General features: G+C 43.7%; 1 protein-coding gene across 1 annotated transcript; it reads left to right on the plus strand.

The window, feature by feature from the left end:
- Window positions 1-773: 773 nt before the first annotated feature.
- On the plus strand, window positions 774-21,832 carry LOC130430693 (5-hydroxytryptamine receptor 3A-like). The gene is made up of 8 exons (XM_056759834.1): window positions 774-878; window positions 7,174-7,218; window positions 7,297-7,403; window positions 10,833-11,002; window positions 11,097-11,263; window positions 12,099-12,309; window positions 14,285-14,470; window positions 21,537-21,832. Exons 1-8 carry the CDS (start codon window positions 774-776, stop codon window positions 21,830-21,832), a joined length of 1,287 nt encoding a protein of 428 aa, XP_056615812.1.
- Window positions 21,833-23,487: the final 1,655 nt, after the last annotated feature.

Raw genomic sequence — 23,487 nt, forward strand, 5'->3', positions numbered from 1 at the left:
GTTAATGCTGCTTTGGTATAATTTTTTTTATTAAAGATGTACGTGCACTGCTGAGTACAGCTGTTCACTCAAATAAGGGTTTACTTGCAGGTTTATTTGCAACCTGCACTTTGAAATACTCTCTGAATGTTTTCAATAGTTTTGTAAAAAGAAATCACTTTGAATCAGGCCGTGTTTAATTTGTCAGGCATCTGCAAGACATATTTTTTTTTGCTCATCTGCCATTCGTCTCTGAGACGACTGCTCTCAGATCTGTAAGATTTTCATGATTTAGAATGTATATAAAACTGTTCTTTCTTAGGTGTTTATCACACGTTTTAACACAGCTTAACTCAACTGAACTTTATTTATATAGCATTTTTTACCATTTTCATTGTAACAAAACAGCTGTTCATGAGACCAATTGACCATAAGCAAAACAAGAAATATAGAAGACAGACACATCCACATACAAAACACTCCACACACACAATATGCACACGTACTAACACACATAGACATAGACACACACACAAATGCACACACAAGCGGATGCACAGACACACGGATGTGCACGCACACACACACTAACACAAGCACGCACAGACACACGCACACACAGAGAAGCATGCACACACACAGGCATGCATGCATGCACAGTGAAAGCACACATTTGAGATTGAGGAGAGAGAAACACAGGTCAAATATTAAACATACAAAAAAATCCAACATGCAATATTAATTGAGTAAAACTTTAAAATTCTAATTCTAAAGCAGCCCCCTCGGCCAGCCAAATGATTGTAGTGAAGACGTGTCTAGACACTTCGTCCATCTTTATCCAGCTCTATCATCTCAGCTCTTGTCAGGTTGCCGCTTCCCTATCTCAGCTCTACCATCAGGTCTGGGCATGAACTGCATCCTGGTCGCAGTGGTTACCTTGAAACAATGAGACAAGACTGGCTGAGAGTAGAGTACTGTTCTGCACTCTTTGATGCAACAAGTACATCATTGTTTTCGAAGTGTTCATGGGTTCATGACTATTTCAAAGTTTAGGCGCTAGATAGGGAAAGGATCTACCACCTGCACTTGATTTTGAAATTCTAGGTATTACCAACTGACAGGACGGTTGAGAGCGTAATACACATGAAGGACTGTAACACAAGAGGAGTTCACTCAAGTACTAAGGAGCTAAACCATGTAGGGCTTAATAGGTAATAAGCAAGATCTTAAAGTTAATGCGATGCTTAATAGGTAACCAGTGCAAGGTTGACAGAACCGGGCTGATATGTTCATACTATTTTGAAAGTGTAAGAACTTGTGCTGCCGTGTTTCGGACCAGATGAAGTTTTTGTAATAAGCCTGCTGGGCAACCACCTAACAGTGCATTACAGTAATCTAGTCTTGATGTCATGAATACATAAATTAACTTCTCTGCATCTGATAGTGACCGCATATGAAGTAGTTAAGATATATTCTTAAGATAGAAAAACACAATTTTACTGGTGTTGGTGATATGTCTCTCAAATGACAGATAACTATTGAATAGAACGTCAAGATTCCTAGCTGATTATGAGTTTTTTATGGTACATCCATCAATAGTTAAGGAGTATTCTTGGTTGTTACGTATGGTGGTTTGGGTACAATAAATAACACTTCTGTTTTGTCCTAGTTCAGTGATAAAAAGTTGTTACTCATCCAGTTTTTTATATCGACTACACATTCCATTATTCGATGGAACTGCTTTGTTTCATGAGGCTTCGAGGAAATATAAAGTTGAGTATCATCAGCATAACAGTGAAAGCTAACTCTGTGTCGCTTTATTTCATCTCCTAGAGGTTCCATGTTTAATGCGAAGAGCAGAGGCCCTAAGACCGAGCCCTGTGGTACACCGCACAGGACTTGCGATTTGCATGACACCTCATTGTTTATAGCTGCAAATTGAAAACGATCGTTAAAAAAGATTCAAACCATTCCAAAAAGATTCCCTTAAATGCCAGAACTTTAGATATGAAAGTTAGATTCGATATAGGCCTGTAGTTCCCTAGTTCTCTAGGGTTGAGTTGGGATTTTTTGACTAGGGCCCTTATAACACCCACCTTATACAGTTGAAAGAAAAAGTATGTGAACCCTTTGGGCTTACTTGGATTTCTTCATAAATTGGTCATAAAATGTGTTCTGATCTTCATCTAAGTCACAACAATAGAGAAACACAGTCTGCTTAAACTAATACCGCACAAACATTATACGTTTTCATGTTTTTATTGAACACAACACGTAAACATTCATAGTGCAGGGTGGAAAAAGTATGTGAACCTTTGGGTTTAATAACTGGTTGACCCTCCTTTGGCAGCAATAACCTCAACCAAACGTTTCCTATAGTTGCAGATCAGACCTGCAGAACGGTCAGGAGAAATTTTGGACCATTCCTCTTTACAAAAGTGTTTCAGTTGAGCAATATTCTTGGGATGTCTGTTGTGAATCGCTCTCTTGAGGTCATGCCACAGCATCTCAATCGGGTTGAGGTCAGGACTCTGACTGGGCCACTCCAGAAGGCGTATTTTCTTCTGTTGAAGCCATTCTGTTGTTGATTTACTTCTATGCTTTGGGTCGTTGTCCTGTTGCATCGTCCATCCTCTGTTAAGCTTCAGTTGGCGGACAGATGGTCTTAAGTTTTCCTGCAAAATGTCTTGATAAACTTTGGAATTCATTTTTCCACCGATGACAGTAATCCGTCCAGGGCCTGAGGCTCAAAGCAGCCCCAAACCATGATGCCCCCTCCACCATATTTCACAGTTGGGATGAGGTTTTGATGTTGGTGTGCTGTGCCTTTTGTTCTCCACACATAGCGCTGTGTGTTCTTTCCAAACAACTCAATTTTGGTTTCATCTGTCCATAGAAAGTTTTGCCAGTAGTGCTGTGGAACATCCAGGTGCTCTTTTGCAAACTTCAAACGTGCTGCAATGTTTTTTTTGGACAGCAGTGGCTTCCTCCGTGGTGTCCTCCCATGATGTCCATTCTTGTTTAATGTTTTCCTTATTGTAGATTTGTCAACAAAAATGTTAGCATGTGCCAGAGATTTCTGTAAGTGTTTAGCTGACACTCTAGGATTCTTCTTCACCTCATTGAGCATTCTGCGCTGTGCTCTTGCAGTCAACTTTACAGGGCGACCACGCCTAGGGAGTGTAGCAACAGTGCTGAACTTTCTCCATTTGTAGACAATCTGTCTTACCGTGGACACATGGACATCAAGGCTTTTAGATATACTTTTGTAGCCCTTTCCAGCTTTATGTAAGTCAACAATTCTTGATCATAGGTCTTCTGAGAGCTCTTTTGTGCGAGGCATGGTTCACATCATACAACGCTTCTTCAGAACAGCAAACTCAAAACTGGTGTGTGTTTTTTATTGGACAGGCCAGCTTTAATCAACACATCCAATCTCATCACATTGATTGGACCCCAGGTTGGCTGACTCCTGGCTCCAATTAGCTCTTGGAGAAGTCATTAGCCTAGGGTTTCACATACTTTTTCCACCCTGCACTATGAATGTTTACATGTTGTGTTCAATGAAAACGTACAATGTTTGTGCGGTATTAGTTTAAGCAGACTGTGTTTCTCTATTGTTGTGACTTAGATGAAGATCAGAACACATTTTATGACCAATTTATGAAGAAATCCAAGTAAGCCCAAAGGGTTCACATACTTTTTCTTTCAAGTGTATGCTTTAGGCACATGTCCTAATGTCAGAGATGAGTTAATAATACTAAGAAGAGAATCTATTATTTCTGGCAGCATCTCTTTCAATAGATTTGTAGGAATTGGGTCTAGCATACATGTTGTTGATTTAGATGAATTTTCAGACCTGCAGATGTTTTTCAGACCTGCAGATCTTTAGCACACATCTTACAAACATACCTGTGTTATCTGGGCTATAACTGTGATTCAGACCACATTATTTATCCACAATACATTCATAAACATTTTCTGGACTGTAATATTACTTTAATTCAATGTTAAACCGCTCTAATAGTGAAGATTGTCTGTAAAAATTGTAAGCTTTACACTTTTGTTTGCTAAATCATCAAATAGTCAATGATTGGTCAAATGTGTCCATTGTGGCTATTACACATACACTGTAACTGTATCTATTTATCATTGTTTAACTGAAATTAAAAGCATGGTGGTGACACTTTACGTTCATTTCAAGTAATATCAATAGTCACAGAATGTGTCATGATTCTGCCTTTTCTGGTTATAGTTTCTGAGTCTTGTGGTCCTTGCGCCTCGTTTCCTCATTATTGATTTCATGCCCCGAACCTGTTCCACTCATGATATGGTTCCCTTTATAATAACCTTGTGTTTTCTGTCCTGTGTGAGTTTGTTTTGTTCTGTGTCTGTTGTAATTTCACGTCCTGTTCCTGCCCAGTGTTCTCTAGAGTATTGTCTAGACTAGTCAGTGTAAGTTATTTCAAGTGTTTTATTAGTTAGTCCAGTTAGTTAGTCTATGTTCCCGTCTAGTCTGTGATTGTTATTTCCATTGTCATTTCATGTTTTAGCCCCTAGTGGGTTTTTGTTTTAAGTTTTCATGCAAATAAATCATTGTTTCATGTCAAGCTGCCTGCGCTTGGGTTCTCTCCTTGTCCAATTCTTGACAAAATTCTAGATTTTAAGAGTTCGATTACAATCAGAGCCTTGTGAAAAATTAAATCCTTTACAAAATCTATTATTGCATTTCTTGTGCTTGTTTCTAATTCTTCAGATGCAACGACTGCAAATGTGCAATATGTGCAAAATGTCCATTCAATATGATTTAAGTATAGACCTACTTGTAGAATGATCTAACATTTCTGCTTATACTTCATTTTAGTATAGACACTGTGTAGTTTTTCCTTAATTGTATTCAGTTTTGTGATACCCCAGACATCTACTGTATCAGTTTTTTTTAACCATAGAATTAATGGCAAAATAAAGTGAATTCATCAAAAGGCTATTTCCAAAGCAGTTCATAATGAATGGAAGACGCAACATAAAATGGCATCTATAGAGCGCAGGAGTGCCCTCCCTTTTGTGTTTTTTTCAATTTATTGTTCATAAGTAAAAACATTTTTAACTTTCATTGGTCGCTAAATGTATTTGACCAAGATAACATTTTAAATAAGGAATTAAATACAATTTTGTTCTAAAAGGAAAGGTACATCTATTGACTTCGTTTTTTTATAAATATATAAAAAATATTTCCAGAAAGAGACTTTTGAGAGTGTAGGGAAACTGACAATGAAATAATGTTAGTAAAATGGTTGGTGACTTTATTTTATGCATGTAAGGCAGTGTCATTTTATTGAAACGTCTTAAGACAAATAAAGCATTCACATAAAAAGTGAAAATGTGGTCACGCTGTGGTGAAGACATTTTGAAGACACATGATAATATTTACTTTATTTTTTATCAATGTTGAAGTGCTTTTTTGAAAAGCAAAGTGTTCTGTACCAGTCACTGATTTTGCAGATTTCATATGGAAAATAAAACCATCATATTTTGCATCAGGTTTATTGTACTTTGCATGTCTTTTTGCTCTGAGACTTTGGTATTTAGGTTGGTGTGACACTCCATTTGAATCCTTACAGCATGAAACAGCATGAAACTGTAAAAACCATCTGCCTCCTTATTCCTAAGAAGTTTAAATGGCTGTAATATTGCGACTAAAGGTAAGATATTTTTGCAGATAATGTAATGCAATCCACAGGTTTGGTGTACTATACATTTTTTGGGTAATACTTGACAATAAAATCTTGTTCTCAACATTTGTAAATGCATTAGCTAACATGAACAAACAATAAGCAATCTTTTTTTACTTTTTTATGTTAATATACATGCTGGTTAGACTTTTATTTTAAGGTGCGAATAATAATAATAATAATATTATGTTTTACTAATACATTCGTTCATAGTTTGTGCTTATTTGTTTAACATGCATTTAAACTGATGTTTACATCATATTTTAACATTTACTAATAATAAGTGATGTAGAAATGCTGATAATTGCTAGTTCTATTAATCGATGAAGCCTACAAATGGAAGCTTTCTGTGAATTTTTTCCTTTCACAGATTATGGCAAAATATGAAATTTCATACTTATGGGAAATTATATTTTGCTGTTAAATTTAATTTTAAATTTAGAGATAAGGACCTGGAAATTCAATTGAACATTAACAATAATTGAATGTTACAATTATCTTAATCAGCATAAAGATTAGTATTATTGCACTGTAAAGGTTAACAGGCTTTATGGTAATACTGGATGAAAAATAAAGTGTGTAAGTAAGTTCAGACAAGTAAATCAGACAACAGAAAGTTGAATAAAAAGATGATTGGTGTCATGAGTATCATTCTACAATGATACGTGTACCACAATATTTTGCATAAAAATACCGGACCGAAAAAAACCTTGTAGTATGTAAATTTGTACTATGAGTTGTATGGAAACATCCAGAAGTTAGTGTGAAGTTAGTTAACCAGGAATTCTGAAATTTTTAAATAAACAAATAATACCAAGCTACATGTTTATAACATGTTTATTACATATTGACATCATTATAGGCTGTTCCAGATCTCCATCTCATGATCTTCTGGCTCATCATGCAGGGTTTGGTGAAATTGCACTTTCGTTTCAATGTCTACAGTTATTGTACAAACACAAGTTCAACCTTCAAAATGTTAATCGTATAACCATATGTGTACACATGATTTTGAACATTCATTTTAATTCAAATGTGAAATTCTTTTTACAGCTCTTTTAATAAAATATTCGTGGAGTATTAACTGTTCTGAACCAACGACAGATGCTCTTTTAACTGCCCTGAATGACAGTGTCTTGGGTAAAACTGAAGTGAGGCCAGTTATTCACCCATGGACTCCCACTAACATCAGTGTTGGCTTCACCTTATTTGGAATTTTAGACGTGGTACGTTTTTTTTAATTATCAGATCAAATACAAAAGTTAATAAAAGTTGAAAAAATTTGATCCTTGTGGTTCTTTTTAAGTGTAAATGTATAGATAACAAGAAATGTAATTCTTGTTGTTAAATTGTACTTGTTAAACACTTGGACGATTGTTGTTAATAATGTGTGTCATAGATAAACAAACTTATCAGTCATATAATAATGCTGCTTGGCTTATTCTTGTTTATTCCATTTTAGGATGAAAAAGCACAAATATTTGAGTCTTTCCTTTGGGTGTATTTCGTAAGTCCTTTCGCAACTGTCTCAAGCCCTCTTAAACAAATTGGATTATATCCCTGATGAATCTGGAATTTTTTGTAGCTCTGGAATATTGAAGGTTTGAGCTGGGATCCTGTTGAATGTGGAACGGACAGAATCTCACTGCCTAGAGAAAGTCTGTGGATGCCTGATATTGTCATTAATGAATTGTAAGTACAGAAGTAGGTGAATCAACTAAATATAAAAAAATAAAAACTTAAATTAATGTGTAACTGAATAGGGTACCTTTATGCCTTGAAGCGTATACCATGGGATGTCCAAAGTTGGTCCTCAAGGGCCAGATTCCAGCAGAGTTCATCAAACACACCAAAACAAGCCAATCAGGTCTCACTAGGCAGACTAGGGGCATTTTCCAAACGGAAGTGAGCATCCCAATGCCCTACTAGCTTCAAAGGTGTATACCTACAATGCCGCACGTGTACTCTGAATCCAGTGCATATTTGCTTCAAAATGCGTCTCAAGAGCCCGTAAACCAAGATCACGTGATCACAAACCAAACTCATGAACCGTTCGCTAACAGATATCTCAAAGGCTCCTTCGTGAAGCTATTCAGGTATAAACTTTAGTTTGGAACGCCCCTACAAATGGCATCCCCTTCACGAAGGCCCCATAAAGGCAGTTTGGAAAATCCCCTAGAAATTCCACACAGGTGTGTTCAGCCAAATTAGGGTTGAACGCTGCAAAACACCAGCCCTCCAGGACCGACTTAGGACACCCCCTGGTGTACTAGGAATAATTATTTTCCAAGATTTGTGGCTTTAGAATGCTGACACTTGGTGTTTTATAGGAGGTTTTGAGCATTAAAATGATTTTAATGTTGTAAATTATGTGTTGCTCTCTGTGCTAATCTAGCACTGTAGTGCCTATACATCGACCTGTTATCAGTTGTGATTCGTTTCGGTTACATCTGTAACCTCAGTTCCCTGATGGAGGGAACGAGAAGTTTGTGTCTATCCGACAGATGGGGTTCGCCCTTGAGAACCAATCAGCTCTGACTACTATAGAAGAGCCAATGAAATTTGGCTACTGAAATTTGCATGCCACCTGGGGGAATTCATGGATTACCAGGAGTGGGAACCATCTCATGAGGATACATCAGACCGAACAGCCCATGGAGGGGGCGTTACAGACGTCAGGTAGCACTAGGTCCGGTAATAGCTGTCTGTGATAGTTCATATGTTCTCCCGACCCCCAGGGGGTGCTTGCTTAGTGATGGATGGAATGCCTGTTCTTAGCCATGTGGTTGGGTAAGAAGAGAGGTAGATAGCACACTGACCCAACCTGCTGGAGGGTGGGGAGGTGCTTTCTCAGGCATACGCCCTGCGGGTTGCCAGTCCTACATGTTGCCACGCAGGACGTCGACTGACACCGGGTTTATGCGAAGGTCGTAAAACCTTGCAAAGGCGTTGGGCGTAGCCCAACCCGCAGCTTTACAAATGTCTGCCAGAGAGGCGCCTCTGGCCAGTGCCCAGGAGGTGGCTATACTCCGTGTGGAATGAGCCCACACTGCCAATGGGCATGCTTGTGATCGGTATGCAGCCTTCCCCTACTGCTGTCCTCCAAAACAGACAAAGAGATGGTCAGAGCTGAAGCTCTGCGTGCGGTCCAAGTAAATTTTACATTTACATTTATTCATTTGGCAGACACTTTTATGCATAGTGACTTACAAGTAGGGTGCAGTGGGCAGCTATCACTGCAGAGCAAACAGGGGTAAGGTGCCTTGCTCAAGGGCACTTCAGTCATTTCCTGGTGGCACTGAGATTTTGAACCAGTGACCTTCTGACTACGAGTCCAACTCTCTAACCACTAGACCACAACTGACTCCCCAATGGGGAGCGCCTGCCAGTTCAACACTTGGTCCCGAAAGGGAGTCTTGGGAACTTCGGGCACGTATCCGGGCCTAGGTCTCAGGATAACGTTAGAGTTACCACGGCCGAATTCAAGGCAATCCGGGGACACGGACGAATGCTTGAAGGTCCCCTACCCTCTTGAAGAGCGAGCGCCATCAGGAGGGCCGTCTTACTAGAGAGGTGAGGAAGATCGGAACCTCTTAGGGGCTCGAAGGAGTGCCCAGAGAGCCCCACCAGGAACACATTAAGGTCCCAAGAGGGTATGGAGCGGAGACGAGGCGGATTCCGCCTTCTTGCTCCTGTTTGGACCAGGTTGTGCTCCCCTAAAGAGTTTCCAAAAAAATAATTTGTGACGAGTGGCGATAGCAACTACATACACCTTCAGTGTGGAGGGGGAGATGCTAGTCTCCAGTCTTTTGTAGGAAGGACAACTCGATCCCGATCGAGCAACTCCGTGGGTCTTCTCATTGAGAGAGACACCAGGACGAGAAGAGGCCAACTCAGTATCAAGTGGGACCTCAGTCCAGAAAAGGTCATGGAAGACCAGGGGGTTAGGGTGCGTCGGCCTGCTGCCGGTGTGCCACGCTCGACTCTGTAGCCAGTGTTGGAGCGGTCTCATGTGCATCAACCCCGAGGGGTATTACCCCCGCCGAGGACGCAATGTGTCCCAGGAGCCTCTGAAACTGTTTCAGGGGGACCACTGGCTGCCTGAAATGTTCCAGGCAGTTCAACACCGACTGGGCGCATAGTGCGGACAGTTGCACCGACATGGTGACAGAGTTGAGTTCCATGCCGAGAAAGAGGATGCTCCGGGGAGAGCTTGCCTCTTTCTCGGTTGACCTGTAGTCCCAATCGATGTAGGTGCCGGAGCACCAGGTCCCCTTGCGTACACAAAAGATGTCGCGAGTGTGCCAGTCGTCGAGATAGTTCAGTACCCGCACACCTTTTTCCCCGAGGGGAGAAAGGGCGGCTTCCACGATCTTCGTGAAGACCTGTGGGGACAGGGACAGACCAAAAGGGAGGACTCTGTACTGATATGCCCGTCCCTCGAACACGAACCGCAGGAACGGCCGGTGTCGAGGGAGGATCGAGACATGAAAGTAAGCGTCCTTCAGGTCGATTGCCACGAACCAATCCTGACACCCGATGGATGTCAGGATGCGCCTCTGCGTGATCGTCCTGAATGGCAGTTTGTGAAGGTGCTTGTTCAGGGTACGCAGATCTAGAATGGGGCGCGACCTGCCGTCTTTTTTGGGAACGATGAAGTACAGGCTGTTAAACCCGCTGAACATCTTGGCTTGAGGGACGAACTCTATGCCTGTTTCGCCAGAAGGGTTGCGACCTCTGCCTGAAGTACGGATGCTTCCCAGGTGGAGAGGATGCCCCAAACTTGGGAGGGTTTCTGGCGAACTGGATCGAGTAGCTAAGATGGACCGTCCTCAGTAGACCCCAAGTCAGTGTGGGCAGTTCTCAAGCTCCCAGGGACTGAACAGGGGACCAAGGGGACGATCTGCTTCACCATTCCCATGGGGGGGTGGTTCGTCGGCTGGCAGAGCTAACCACATCTCGCGAGGGGGACCCCGGACGGAAGGTTGGCTCCACCTACTTACCTGCCTGGCTGGTTCTCAAGGGCGAACCCCATCTGTCGGCTGGACACAACGTCGAGAGACCGACAGAAGGGAAATATTATTATTAAATATCCCTCACTTTGTCTTTCTTTCCCTGAAGTATGGATGAAAACAGAGCCCCAGACACATATTACCTCTACGTCACTAATACTGGTATAGCAATGGATGATCATCAAATTCACGTCATCAGTTCCTGTAACCTGGACATCTACACTTTCCCATTTGATATTCAGAATTGTACATTCACTTTTAACTCCTACAAACTCTATGGTAAGTTAGCGCCATTATTGGGCACTTTTTTATTAAGTACTACTCACACAGAGGTTTCAAATCTCTTATGTTGTCATCTTGGTCCTGTTCACAGTGGAAGATATTCAGATGTTCTTTGCTGTGCCAGTGGACGTCACACTCAGAAATTCTCTAGATGTGATGACGACTAAAGGGGAATGGGAACTAATAAATATGCTTTGTGAAAAGAGTGTGCTCCCAATTGAGAACATGAATACTTCATATGATTTGCTCATATACCATGTACGTCTCCAATAAACAACAGTTTGATTTAAAGGTACAGTTTGTAAGAATCTTGCAGTAAAATATCCAAAAACAAAAAGGCCAGAGTAATATATTTTTTCAGCTGAACACTTACAATATCTCAAATGTTTCCAACTGCTTTTAAATCCTGAGAAAATCCACATTTTAAACCGTGGACCGGGAGTGTTTAGTTGCCTGTCAATGGCGTCTTATCCGTGTTACCCGTTGTTACCTCCTAAACTGACATAGCAACCGAGTGACACTGTCGTACACAAATGCGGAAGTAGTTTGTACAGTCGGTCCGTCTAACATTATTGCAAATGATGTGGGTACGTTCAAAATAACTTTTGCTGTGATTGATTTGAACACTTAAAACTGCGAAGTGTTATTACACCACTGAATTGGATAATTACTTGAACATCTTTGACTAACAATTTATTTTTAAACCTTACATTACTCGGGTCTAATTCATTATAATGAAATAAAAAGATTTCATCAAACGCAACATTTATAAAACTTTATTACTTTATCTCTTCCGCTATCATGATTTCTCGTTCCCGTCTAGTTGATGTATCAGCGGTACCATCAGCGGCGGCGTTGAAGACAACATATCCCATAGTTCCACGCTTCTACACTGCGCCATCAAGCTGATTATGTTTGATTACGGTTGTTTTGATCGGGCGCCCTCTAGGCGCGATTTCTACAAACTGTAACTTTAAACTTAGATAGATTGTTTAATGCTTGTTACATTTGAAGAGGTAATCAATTTAATGGAAATGTTTTGATTATATTAAATATTAAACTAATTAAAAAAGTTTTTACTATCTTGCTTTAGATCATTCTCAGGCGCAGACCCACTATGTACATCGTGAACCTCTTGATTCCCAGCTGCTTCCTTATAGCTGTGGATCTGTTCAGTTTTCTTCTGCCGCCTCAGAACATGGATCGATCGGCCTTTAAAATGACGCTCATATTTGGTTACACCGTATTCCTGCTGTTAATGAATGACCTGCTGCCCGCCACAGGAAACAACTTGCCTCTTATAAGTCTGTATTAAACCTCCCTGTGTCTTAACCAGCCACAAGATGACAAGTTTCCACAGTCTTTTATTGCATCCTCACTCAACCAAAATGAAAGAAACAGAAATCCTGGAGCAGATTTCTTATTTAGTATTGCCCGGGATAGGATTATGCAAAGGTTTAGGATCAAACAACACTAGATTGATAATCAGCCTCCATATAAAAGCTTGGAACAGGAGTGGCCATGGTCTCTAGGTCTGAAAAAAAAAGACACTGAGGCTAAGGCAGAAAATTAAAGCGCCACGTACATCTCTCCACATGTTAAGATTGAAAAGAAAACTTCAAGACTGCACTTGAAACTTCATTCCGGTCTGCAAGATGGTGTCAGGGTTCTGCCTCATCTTGTCTAATCTTTCTTGGTCTTGTGCCAGAAACAGGGCGGGATCCCATGTTTCATGTAGGGAGTGAGGTCTTGTGCCTCGTGGAATGCCATACTGTCTCTCTGAGTCTCGTCTGTGTTTTCCGCCCTTTCGTCTTGTTGTTGCTTGTTAATTTGTTCATGACCCGCACCTGTCCCCTCTTGATTTTGATCCCATATATTGACCTCTTGTCTTGTGATGGTTAGTTTGTGTCATGTGGGTGAGTTCTTGTTCCCTGGTGGTGTATTTAGAGTCTAGTTAGTCATAGTTTATGTAAATGTCTAGTCTAGTCTAGTCTAGTCTAGTCGAGTCTTTTTTCCTGTTGGTACCCTTTATGTTGTGTTGTTTTACCCCCTTGTGGGTTTTTGTTTCCTGTTTTGTATTATTCATTAAATGTCTTGTTAACCTTACACGCTGTCTGCGTCTGGGTCCTCTGTCCATGTCTCACCTCGAGTTCCATGACAGATGGCATGTTGACCTTATTCCAATGGCCAAATTGTAGCTATGGACTAAAGGTGTGCATCCAACTCAATCTGCTGAAGTCTAATGTGCACTTTAAAAAAAAACTAAAACAGATGTAACTGTTGTGATCATGCAGTTTCACACTCTTTTACAAATACAGTATCTCTAGCGCATTTCTACCAATTTGTTTTTTTACCATCAGAACCAGATTACTACAACACAGCTCATTGGAATTTCTTTCTTTTTACAGGTGACTCTCTTGTATAAATTTGTATACAACTTCGCGTTTTACTCACGTTTTAGCATTATTTGCTTTCTCCAAAGTGAGTTTGAATTAGAATTCATAGAGTAACCATGTGTTTGTCATGTTTTGTGGAAACAAGGAGCAGCAGCAGAATCCAAAGGCAGTGATACTTTATTAGACCCATACAGGAAAATCCAAACCAGGCCCAAAACAACTAATGATCTTTGAAAACACAAGACTGAACAAAAATAAAGGACTTATTTTAAAATCGCCACCTTGTAAAATAGTTATGAATTCCAGGAGATCTTGTTGGATAGGTGTCTGTCCACCAGTTGCAGTCAATGCCTGGCTTTCATTGCATTGTTTTTCCAGTACCACAAGAGACAAAAAGATCACAAAAAACTTTTCTGTTCATATCATACTGTCAGCCCTGCGATGGGTTGGCACTCCATCCAGGGTGTATCCTGCCTTGATGCCCGATGACTCCTGAGATAGGCGCAGGCTCCCCGTGACCCGAGGTAGTTCGGATAAGCGGTAGAAAATGGATGGATGGATCATACTGTCATGAAACATATTTTGCCATATTTTTTCTAAACCTGCATCAGAGTCACATCTTATTCCGACAAATTATCAACATTAACACAAGGTTAAAACATTATCCGAGCAAAGTTTGAAGGGTTTCTCGTGTAAATCTGGGTTTAAATAAAACATGTGAAGTGGAATTTTAGATCACTGACCGGAACACAATACAAAAAAATTTGTACATTTTTGCTTGTCGTAGTTGTGGCTGGCTATGATACAGTTTAAAACCCTACTTCTCTTATTACCTGATCAAGTTTACTTTTTATTAAATATTATTAAACATTTTTTTTACCAGATGCCTTTTTCTCTCTCTGCTTGGCGCTGATGGTGGCGAGCCTACTAGAGACTATTCTCATCACTAATATTTTGTATGGTTCCAGTCGATACCCACCGTTACCTCAGTGGGTCAAAGTGCTTTTCCTCGACAACATCGCCAGACTTGTTTGTTTGAGCAAAAGTGATCAAAACTGTGATGTGGAAGGTGAGTCTTACCATAGAAAACTGCATGAAGGTTTTTTGTGATTGTAGTGGTTTTAGTTTATTTACAGTAACTAGTCATTTCTATGTCTAGGTTAGTGTCATTAAAGAATTCAGTATAATGCGTATTAATTGCATGAATATCTTTTATTCGATATATTAAAAAAAATCTCCAATGCAATCCCACACTGTAAAAAAAATCTGTTAAAAAAACTAAAACATTTTGTCAACCGAAGCGACAGAAATATAAAATTTGTACATATATATATAAAATAATTGTTTTAATGTTTTTTCTTGTAAATTTGCGGTCTTTTCTCTAATTTTACGTTTGAACATAAAAAATACATTATGAAAATTGTAAAAAAAAACAGTAGAATTTAGGGTGCTTTTTACATTATACGTAGAAAATCTGTCAAATTAACAGAAAATTATGTAAAATTATGTTTATTTTTCAGTAGCTGTGTAGGAGTTTCTTTCTTCAGTTGAATACAAACGTCTTGGTTACGTATGTAACCTCAGTTCCCTGATGGAGGGAACGAGACGTTGTGTCGAGAACGACAGATGGGGTTCGCCCTTGAGAACCAATCAACTCTGACTACTATAGAAAAGGCCAATGAAATTTGGCGAATGAAATTTGCATGCCGGGCTCCGCCCCCGGATATCCGGTATAAAAGGAAGCCGGCGTGCATCATTCACTTACCTCTTGTTCTGAAGAGCCTGAGAGCCTCTCACGACTGCAGCAGAATACGATACGTGTTTGTGGCATAAGGGACACAACGTCTCGTTCCCTCCATCAGGGAACTGAGGTTACATACGTAACCAAGATGTTCCCTTTCTTGTGTCGAGAACGACAGATGGGGTTGCCTATGGAAAACGCCACAACGCTGTATCGCGTCACAATCTCTAGCGAAGCGACGGTAACAAGCCTGGGCGTGTCAGCTCGATTGCTTTCGCGAAACTGTAACCTTCCAGTATGGTGGTCGGGGGGTTCCAGAGCTTTCTTGGAGAAAGATAGGTACAGCCCTGACCGGTAACCTTTCACGGACGGGGCCTTAGCTCTCTACTGGCGAGAGGCCGTCCGGCTCGGGTTTACACCGGGTGAGCGCAACTCTTAATCAGAGAAGCGCTGCAGAGGCCACCTCCTACCCGTTGGGAGGAATATGGTGGATAAGGTATGGTCTCGTCCTTGGAGGAGAACGCATGGAACGTGCGGACTGGGTAGTTAACCGCGGGGTGGAGGTCCACCCGGGGAAGTTCATGGGTTACCAGGAGTGGGAACCATTCTCATGAGGATACATCAGACGGAACAGCCCACGGAGGGGGTGTTACAGACGTCCGGTAGCACTAGGTCCGGTTAGAGCTATCTGTGATAGCTCACATGGTATCCCGGCCTAAGGGGGAAGGCTGCTCTGCCCAGCCATCCGCCAGGGTGTGCTCGTTTAGTGATGGATGGAATACCTGTTCTTAACCAGTGTTTGGGTAAGAAGGGAGGTTGGTGAGATACCTATTCTTAGCCATGTGTTTGGGTAAGAAGAGAGGTAGATAGCACAGTGACCCAACCTGTTAGAGGGTGGAAAGGTGCTTTCGCAGGCATACGCCCCCCCGGATGCCAGTCCTAAATGTCGCCACGCAGGACGTGGGCTGACACCGGGTTTACGCGAAGGTTGTTAACCCTTGCGAAGGTGTTTGGGCGTAGCCCAACCCGCAGCTCTACAGATGTCTGCTAGAGAGGCGCTTCTGCCAGTGCCCAGGAGGTGGCTAAAACTCTGTGTGGAGTGAGCCCTCACTGCCAATGGGCATGGGAGATTCTGAGATCGGAATGCCGTCGTAACGGCATCCACGACCCAGTGCGCCAGCCTCTGTTTGGAGACAGCCTTCCCCTTCTGCTGTCCTCCAACAGACACGGAGCTGGTCAGAGCTTCAGAGATCTGCGTGCGGTCCAGCACGTACTGGACACAACACTGATCGGGTTGGGTCTTCCTCCCCTATGGGGAGCGCCTGCAAGTTCACCACTTGGCCCCAGAGGGAGTAGTGGGAACTTCTTGGGCACGCATCCGGGCCTGGGTCTCAAGATAACGTGAGAGTTTCCAGGGCCGAATTTAAGGCAATCCAGGGACACGGAGGATGCTCGGTGGTCCCCTACCCTCTTGAAGGGAGTGAGCGCCGTCAGGAGGGCCGTCTTACTCTGTGAGGAAGATCAGAACCTCCGAGGGGCTCTTGGGGGGCACTGAGGCTCCCCTGGACCACTTAGGGTCCCAAGAGGGTATGGAGCGGAGATGAGGCGGATTCCGCCCTCTCGCGCCCCTTAGGAACCTGGTGACCAGGTCGTGTTGCCCTAGAAACTTTCCACCGACTGAGTCGTGATGAGTGGCAATAGCGACTACATACACATTCAGTGTGGAGGGGAGATGTTAGTCTCCAGTCTCGTAAGAAGGAAAACACAATCCTGATCGAGCACCTCAGTGGGTCTTTCTCATTGAGAGAGACACCAGGACGAGAAGAGGCGCCGTCTAGTAGAGCGTGTGACCGCCTAGTAGATGGGGCCCTAGCCTGGGTGATGGTCTCTGCCATAGAGGGGGAGTAGCCATCTCAGGATCTTCTCGTCCCATCTAGAGACCAGACATGGGTGATCCAGAGGTCTGATCTGGGATTCCAGAACGTGTCCCTCCCCTGATAGAGCAGGTCCTCTGCCAGGGGAATGGTTCAGGGGGAGTCGCTGTCCAGAGCATCAGCTCTGAAGCCAAGTGCGGTTAGACCGGTGTGGTGTAACCAATAACACTTGGTGCTCCTGCTCCCTGACCTTGCACAGCGTCTGTGCAAGAAGGCTCCTGGGGGGAAGGTGTGCTTCCGCCCATCCCGCGGTCAGCTGTGTGCCAGGATATCCGTGCCGAGGGCAGGAAATACCAAGCGGGCAAATGGTGGTGTTACGGGAGGCGAACAGGTTTACCTGGGCCTACCCGAACAGCCTCCAAATGAGCAGGACTGCGCGGGGGTGGAGTCGCCACTCTCCACGAGGCATAAACTGGCAAGAAAGCACGTCGGCTGTCTAGTTCAGTTTGCCCGGGGTGTGTGTGGCCCGCAGGGAGCGGGTCACCTGTTGACTCCACCGGAGGAGGCGTCGAGCAAGTTGTGTTAGCTGCTGTGAGCGAACGCCACCCTGACGTTCTGTGTACGCTACAGCTGTAGTGCTGTCCTCGGACCAGCACGTGCTTGTCTCGCACGAGAGGCCGTAGCCTGCTCAGTGCAAGTAGCACAGCCCACAACTCTTGGCAATTGATATGCCAGCGCAGACGGGGGTCGTCCAACGCCCCGCCTGCGTGCCCGTTACACACTGCACCGCACCCCTGCAGGGAGACGTCAGTCGTCACCATGACCTGTCTCATAACCTGCCCAGAGGGACCTGAGTCCGTCGAAAAAGTCATGGAAGACTAGGGGTTATGGTGCGTCGGAAGCAGGGCGTCATCACCATGCGCCTGCTGCCGGTGTGCCACGCTCTCCTCGGAACTCGACTCTGAAACCAGTGTTGGAGCGGTCTCATGTGCATCAACCCGAGGGGTATTAACCCGCGAGGACGCCATGTGTGCCAGGAGCCTCTGAATTATTTCAGGGGGACCGCTGTCTGCCTAAAATGTTCATTTCAGACAGTTCAACACTGGATGGGGGCAACCTGCGGACAGGTGCGCCGACATGGTGACAGAGCTGAGTTCCATACCGAGAAAGAGGATGCTCTGCACTGGGGAGAGCTTGCCCCTCTCTTGGTTGACCTGGAGTCCCAATCGATCTAGGTGCCGGAGCACCAGGTCCCTTTGTGTTCATAACAGATCTCACGAGTGTGCCAAGATAGGCCAGTCGCTGAGATAGTTTAGTACCCGCTCGCCTTCCTCCCCTCAGGGAGAAAGGGCGGTTTCCACGATCTTCGTGAAGACCGTGGAGACAGGGACAGACCGAAAGGGAGGACTCTGTACTAATATGCCCGCCTCTCGCACGCGAACCGTGGGAACGGCCGGTGTCGAGGAGGATCGAGACATGAAAGTAAGCGTCCTTTAGGTCGATTGCCACGAACAAATCCTGACACCTGATAGATGTCAGGACGCACTCTGTGTGAGCACCCTGAACGGCAGCTTGTGAAGGTGCTCTGTTCAGGGTACGCAGACCTCTGGGGGCAACCCGCCGTCTTGGGAACGGTGAAGAGCGGGTCGTGACCCACTGAACATCTTGGTTTTGAGGGACGAACTCAATGCCTGTTTTGCCAGAAGGGTGGTGACCTCTACCCGAAGAAAGAGGGAGAGATGATGCCCCAAAGCTTGGGAGAGTCTCTGGCAAACTGGTAACCAAGACGGACCGCCCTCATTAGCCAGCGAGACAGTGTTGACGGCTCTCGAGCTCCCAGGGACTGTGACAGGGTGACCAAGGGGACGGTCTGCTTCATCATTCCCACGGGGGGGTTCGTCGGCTGGCGGAGCTAACCATGTCGCGGGGGTCCCCGGAGGGATGGTTGGCTCCGCCTTTTTACCTGCCTGGCGGGACGGTGGCACACACTGTCGGTTTGAGAGTGGTGACAGCCGTCGTATATGTACGACCTCACGCCTCGCCAGGGTGTGAGGTCGGTTCGCCGAGCACAGTCCAGTGGAGTGTGCGATAGGCTGTAAGTACACCCGGGGATAACAGAAAACTGAGTAAGTGGGCGCCAAGCCCTGAAAAGGGCCCGGCTTTGGTGACGAGGCAGGAGTCGTCCCGTACCGACCGATCAGAGCCGTGGCTGTGAAGGTTCGGGCCCGATGTTTTTCTCCCTTGGGTCTTCCCGTCAGTGCCCCTTCTCGGGAGAAGGTTGTTGACGGGGTGGAGGTTTCCCCCTCGACCTCTGCTTCCGGGGTGCCGCCTGTGGGGGCACAGGAACCGGAGCCGATGTCGAAGGGGTCCTGGGTTGCAGGGAAGCAGACGTCACGTGAGATCTTGGAGGCTTGTAGGCAAAAAAATGTGGTTAATTGCCACTGTCTGCTTCACCGTCAAAAACTGCTGAGCGCAGTCCTCAACGGTGTTACCAGCAACCCACCCTGCGAGATGAGTGCATCAAGAAAGCGGACTTCCTTCGAGTCACTCTTCTGCACAAGGTACAGCCGGGGGTGTCTCTCCTGGACCACTACTGTGGACATCGTCCGACCCAGGGCCCGTGCCGCCACTTTAGTCGCCCGTAGAGCGCTGTCAGTGGCGGCACGGAGATCCTGCATTATACCCGGGTCAGCCTTACCCTCGTGGAGCTCTCTCCACGCCCTGGCCTGGCGGACCTGCAGGATGGCCATGGCGTAGAGAGAGGAGGCAGCCTGGCCTGCGGCAGTGTAAGGCTTCGACAGCAGTGATGCCGAAGTCCTACACGCTTTGGATGGTAGGCGTGGCCGATTCCCCCAGGGAGGTAGCCGCCCGCGGCACAGGTGCACCGCAGGCGCCCATTCCACCCTGGGGATCTCGACGTAGCCTTTGGCTGCCCCACCAACGAGGGAAGTAAGGGAGCCGGAGCTGGTTTAACTGGAACGGTCCGTGAGTGGAGCGTTGCAAGTTTTACACAGCTCCTCATGCACCTCCGGGAAAAACATGGCACCCGGGCTGGGCGCGGTTTGCACCGCGCTCCGACCTCGGGAACCACGCATCCCCGCGTTAGCATGAATGACATCACTTCTGCTTCCTCCTGAACTCGACTGCTGGGGGTGGAGCTCGGATTCGGCAGAGTCGGATGCCAGTCTCCCTCCGATGCTGCGAGCGACATCTCATCTACGTCAAACATCGTTTCCGAGTGTGTGCGTGAGGATCCGGACGGTATGCCACCGCCGGTTGGGGAACGTTTAGAAGAGCGAATCGGGGTGCGATCGGCCCGTGAGCACTTGGCTGGCGGGTTTACGTTCGCAGAGTTTCCCATATCACTAACGCTGCTACGTGGGTGGTGATCAGCGCCGTAGCCACAGATGTCACAGCCCAGTTAGCAGACGAAATGGTGGCTGGTTCCCGTAGGAAGACAGCCACCCGTGACCACAACTTCAGAATGACAGAATGTGTCAGCGAACGCTGCTTCAGCGTGCTGGACGCCCAGACGCCTAACGCAGCAATCGTGTCCATCCCCCTCCTCGATGAGGGTGCCGCACCCAAGAGAACAGCGGTACATGTCGCGCTGGAGATTGCTCAGTCAGTCCTGAAAAGGACTATTTAGAAAAAATCTCTAACACCTCCGGAACCGCCGAGACGCCCAGGGGAAGGTCGCTGCAGGTAGGGACGATCCGCTGCAACACGTCGTAGATCAGGCAATGTAGAAGAAGATGAATTCATTGAATGCGTTCTGTTCGTAGTCATGAGCGAAGGCTCTGAAGAACAAAAGGTAAGTGAATGATGCACGCCGGCTTCCTTTTATACCGGATATCCGGGGGCGGAGCCCGGCATGCAAATTTCAATCGCCAAATTTCATTGGCCTTTTCTATAGTAGTCAGAGTTGATTGGTTCTCAAGGGCGAACCCCATCTGTCGTTCTCGACACAACGTCGAGAGACCGACAGAAAGGGAACAAAGGTTTTATATAATTTTTTGGGAGATATTCCTAAAATGCAACTGTCACGCTTGGGATCGAATCACAGAGCACCCCTCAGAGTTCCAAAAAACAGCCTTTAATGTTGAATATAGTGAGAACAGAACAGTAGGTAAAAAACTCAAAGTATCCACAAAAAGGCAGGTATCCACAAAAACAGGTATCTTCAAAAACAGGTTTAATCCAAAACGTGAAAATAAAATATCCAGCAGGTAATCCAACAAAGCTATGAACCAAAAATCATAAAAAGGTAATCCAAACTGTAACGATAAACAGATAGCGGGAACATTAAACAGGTCAAAACGAGTGAGACAAAGAACATCAAGACTAGACAAAGACACAGAAACGAGGTGCAGATGTGAGTGTAATAAAAAATCTGGGGAGAGTAAGCGGGAGAGTCTGTGAGAAAGTGATGATTTAGGGGGCGTGGTTACAGCAACAGACTAAACACTAAATACAATTATTATTTTTTTGTATATCAACAATCTCTCTTGTATGTACAGAATACAGGATTAAGACCGGTCTATGCAATCCTGCTAAAATCTTAGAAAGTGAAGCCATCCATAAAATTCCACCCACTCTTCAGGAACTAAAGAAGATAAGGCGAGATTTACAGTCCATCGTTCAGCAGGTCGAGAAACATTGTAGTAGTGATCAGAGTGAAGAAGAATGGGTGCATTTGGGTCATGTCATCGACCGCTTGCTCTTCATTCTGTATGTTGTCTTTCTCTCAGTTAGTTTCATCACAATATTTGTCTGCTGGTTCTACTGGTACAATGTTACTGCATCTTTGGTATAAAAATATGTGGTATATAATATGTTTTATAGGATTTCATTTCATTGAATGTACTTCAACATGTAATGGTATGTAATAATTATATAATAAGGATAGTTTGCACGTCTATATTTCATATTTGCTTGATTATTTATGTTTTCATTTTAAATCATTTTTTTATAATTTAATTGTTAATATATGAAACGTCTATAACATATTAATCAACATTTACAAAGAAAAGAAAATATATTTTGACATGATTTCTATTTTTCAGTAGTTTAGTAGTGGTAAAAAATATATAATGAGGAAAAGAGTTAATCATAACATTTTGAAGAAATGTAAAAAACATTTGAACAAAAATACGGTCTGCTTACATTTGGATAAAAGGTGTTACTTTGGATCGATGTCCTCACAGAGTTAACAGGTATTTTTGTAATTTTACCAAACTTTTACTGGGATTACTGTGGGAACAGGGCTATTGTCTAAACGGGGCTCTTAAAGTGCAGGGCTTTAAAAGCACGTCCATCAAGGGAACATTTATTGAAATTTTTAATCGTTGAATAATTACATACTGTAGCTGTGTTATTTATTTATGCACATGTAAACTGATTCGTTCCTAGTTTTGTTGGTTTAGTTGAATACAAGGTTTATGCATCCTTAAAAATACTTTCTCTAACTCAAACAGGCTTCAATAAACTGAACAGCTTTATTGAACTTTCTTTTTGCCCAGTTTGTCTCTTTGTTTTGAAATTTAAAGACTGTAAAAATACTGCAGATAAATCCAACCATAAACAAAGGAAATCATTCATATTTAATTGCTATCTAACAAATGAACTGTATTATGTTCTGTGTATGTTTAGTTTATGTTGTTTAAAAATAAGGGTCATGATTCTGGCTCTTCTGATCATAATTTCTTAGTCTTCTGTCAGGGTCATGACAGACCCACGTGTAGAGAGAGACATGGCATTGTGTTTTCTGTCCTGTGCGAGTTTGTTTTGTTCCCTAGTGTTGTATTAGTTAGTCCAGTTAGTAAGTCTATGTTCCCGTTTAGTCTGTGACTATTATTCCCTTTATCATTGTTGTTTCACCCCCTTGTGGGTTTTTGTTTTACGTTTCCATGTAAATTAATAATTGTTTTATGTCAAGCCTGCCTGCACTTGGGTTGTCTCCCCGTCTGATCCTTGACAATCAGACATTATTGTAACAGATGTTTATATACCTCCTTATATTCATATGTCTTATCATACTATATTAATTTATTTCTCTCTGTCTACACCACACTTTTTGACAAATTCAAGTTTCTTTACCACAGCTTTAGATATGAAAAACAACTCAATACCATAATGAAATCCCAGTTAACACTACATTCATTCTGGGTATTTTTACAACCCACACTGGTGTTTTGAATCTTTGGGCTTGTGTACCCAAGAACTCTTTGTTGTAAAAAATGTGATTGTGGCATATCAGCACAGACTTGAATTACAGCAATTCCTTCAGCTTTGACTACGCAAACTAGTTTGTCATATTTACCATACATATCCACAGTTTAAACATGTCCGCTGTCAAAGTGAGAAATTGTTTTAAAATTAATATCTTTCTGGCTCTGACAGTCATAACATTAACCAAGAGCTTAATGGATATACAACTTCTTTCAACGCTTAAGGTAAGATTTAGATATT

This window comes from Triplophysa dalaica, chromosome 10 (assembly GCF_015846415.1).
Source record: "Triplophysa dalaica isolate WHDGS20190420 chromosome 10, ASM1584641v1, whole genome shotgun sequence".
In the NCBI taxonomy this organism is placed as follows: domain Eukaryota; kingdom Metazoa; phylum Chordata; class Actinopteri; order Cypriniformes; family Nemacheilidae; genus Triplophysa; species Triplophysa dalaica.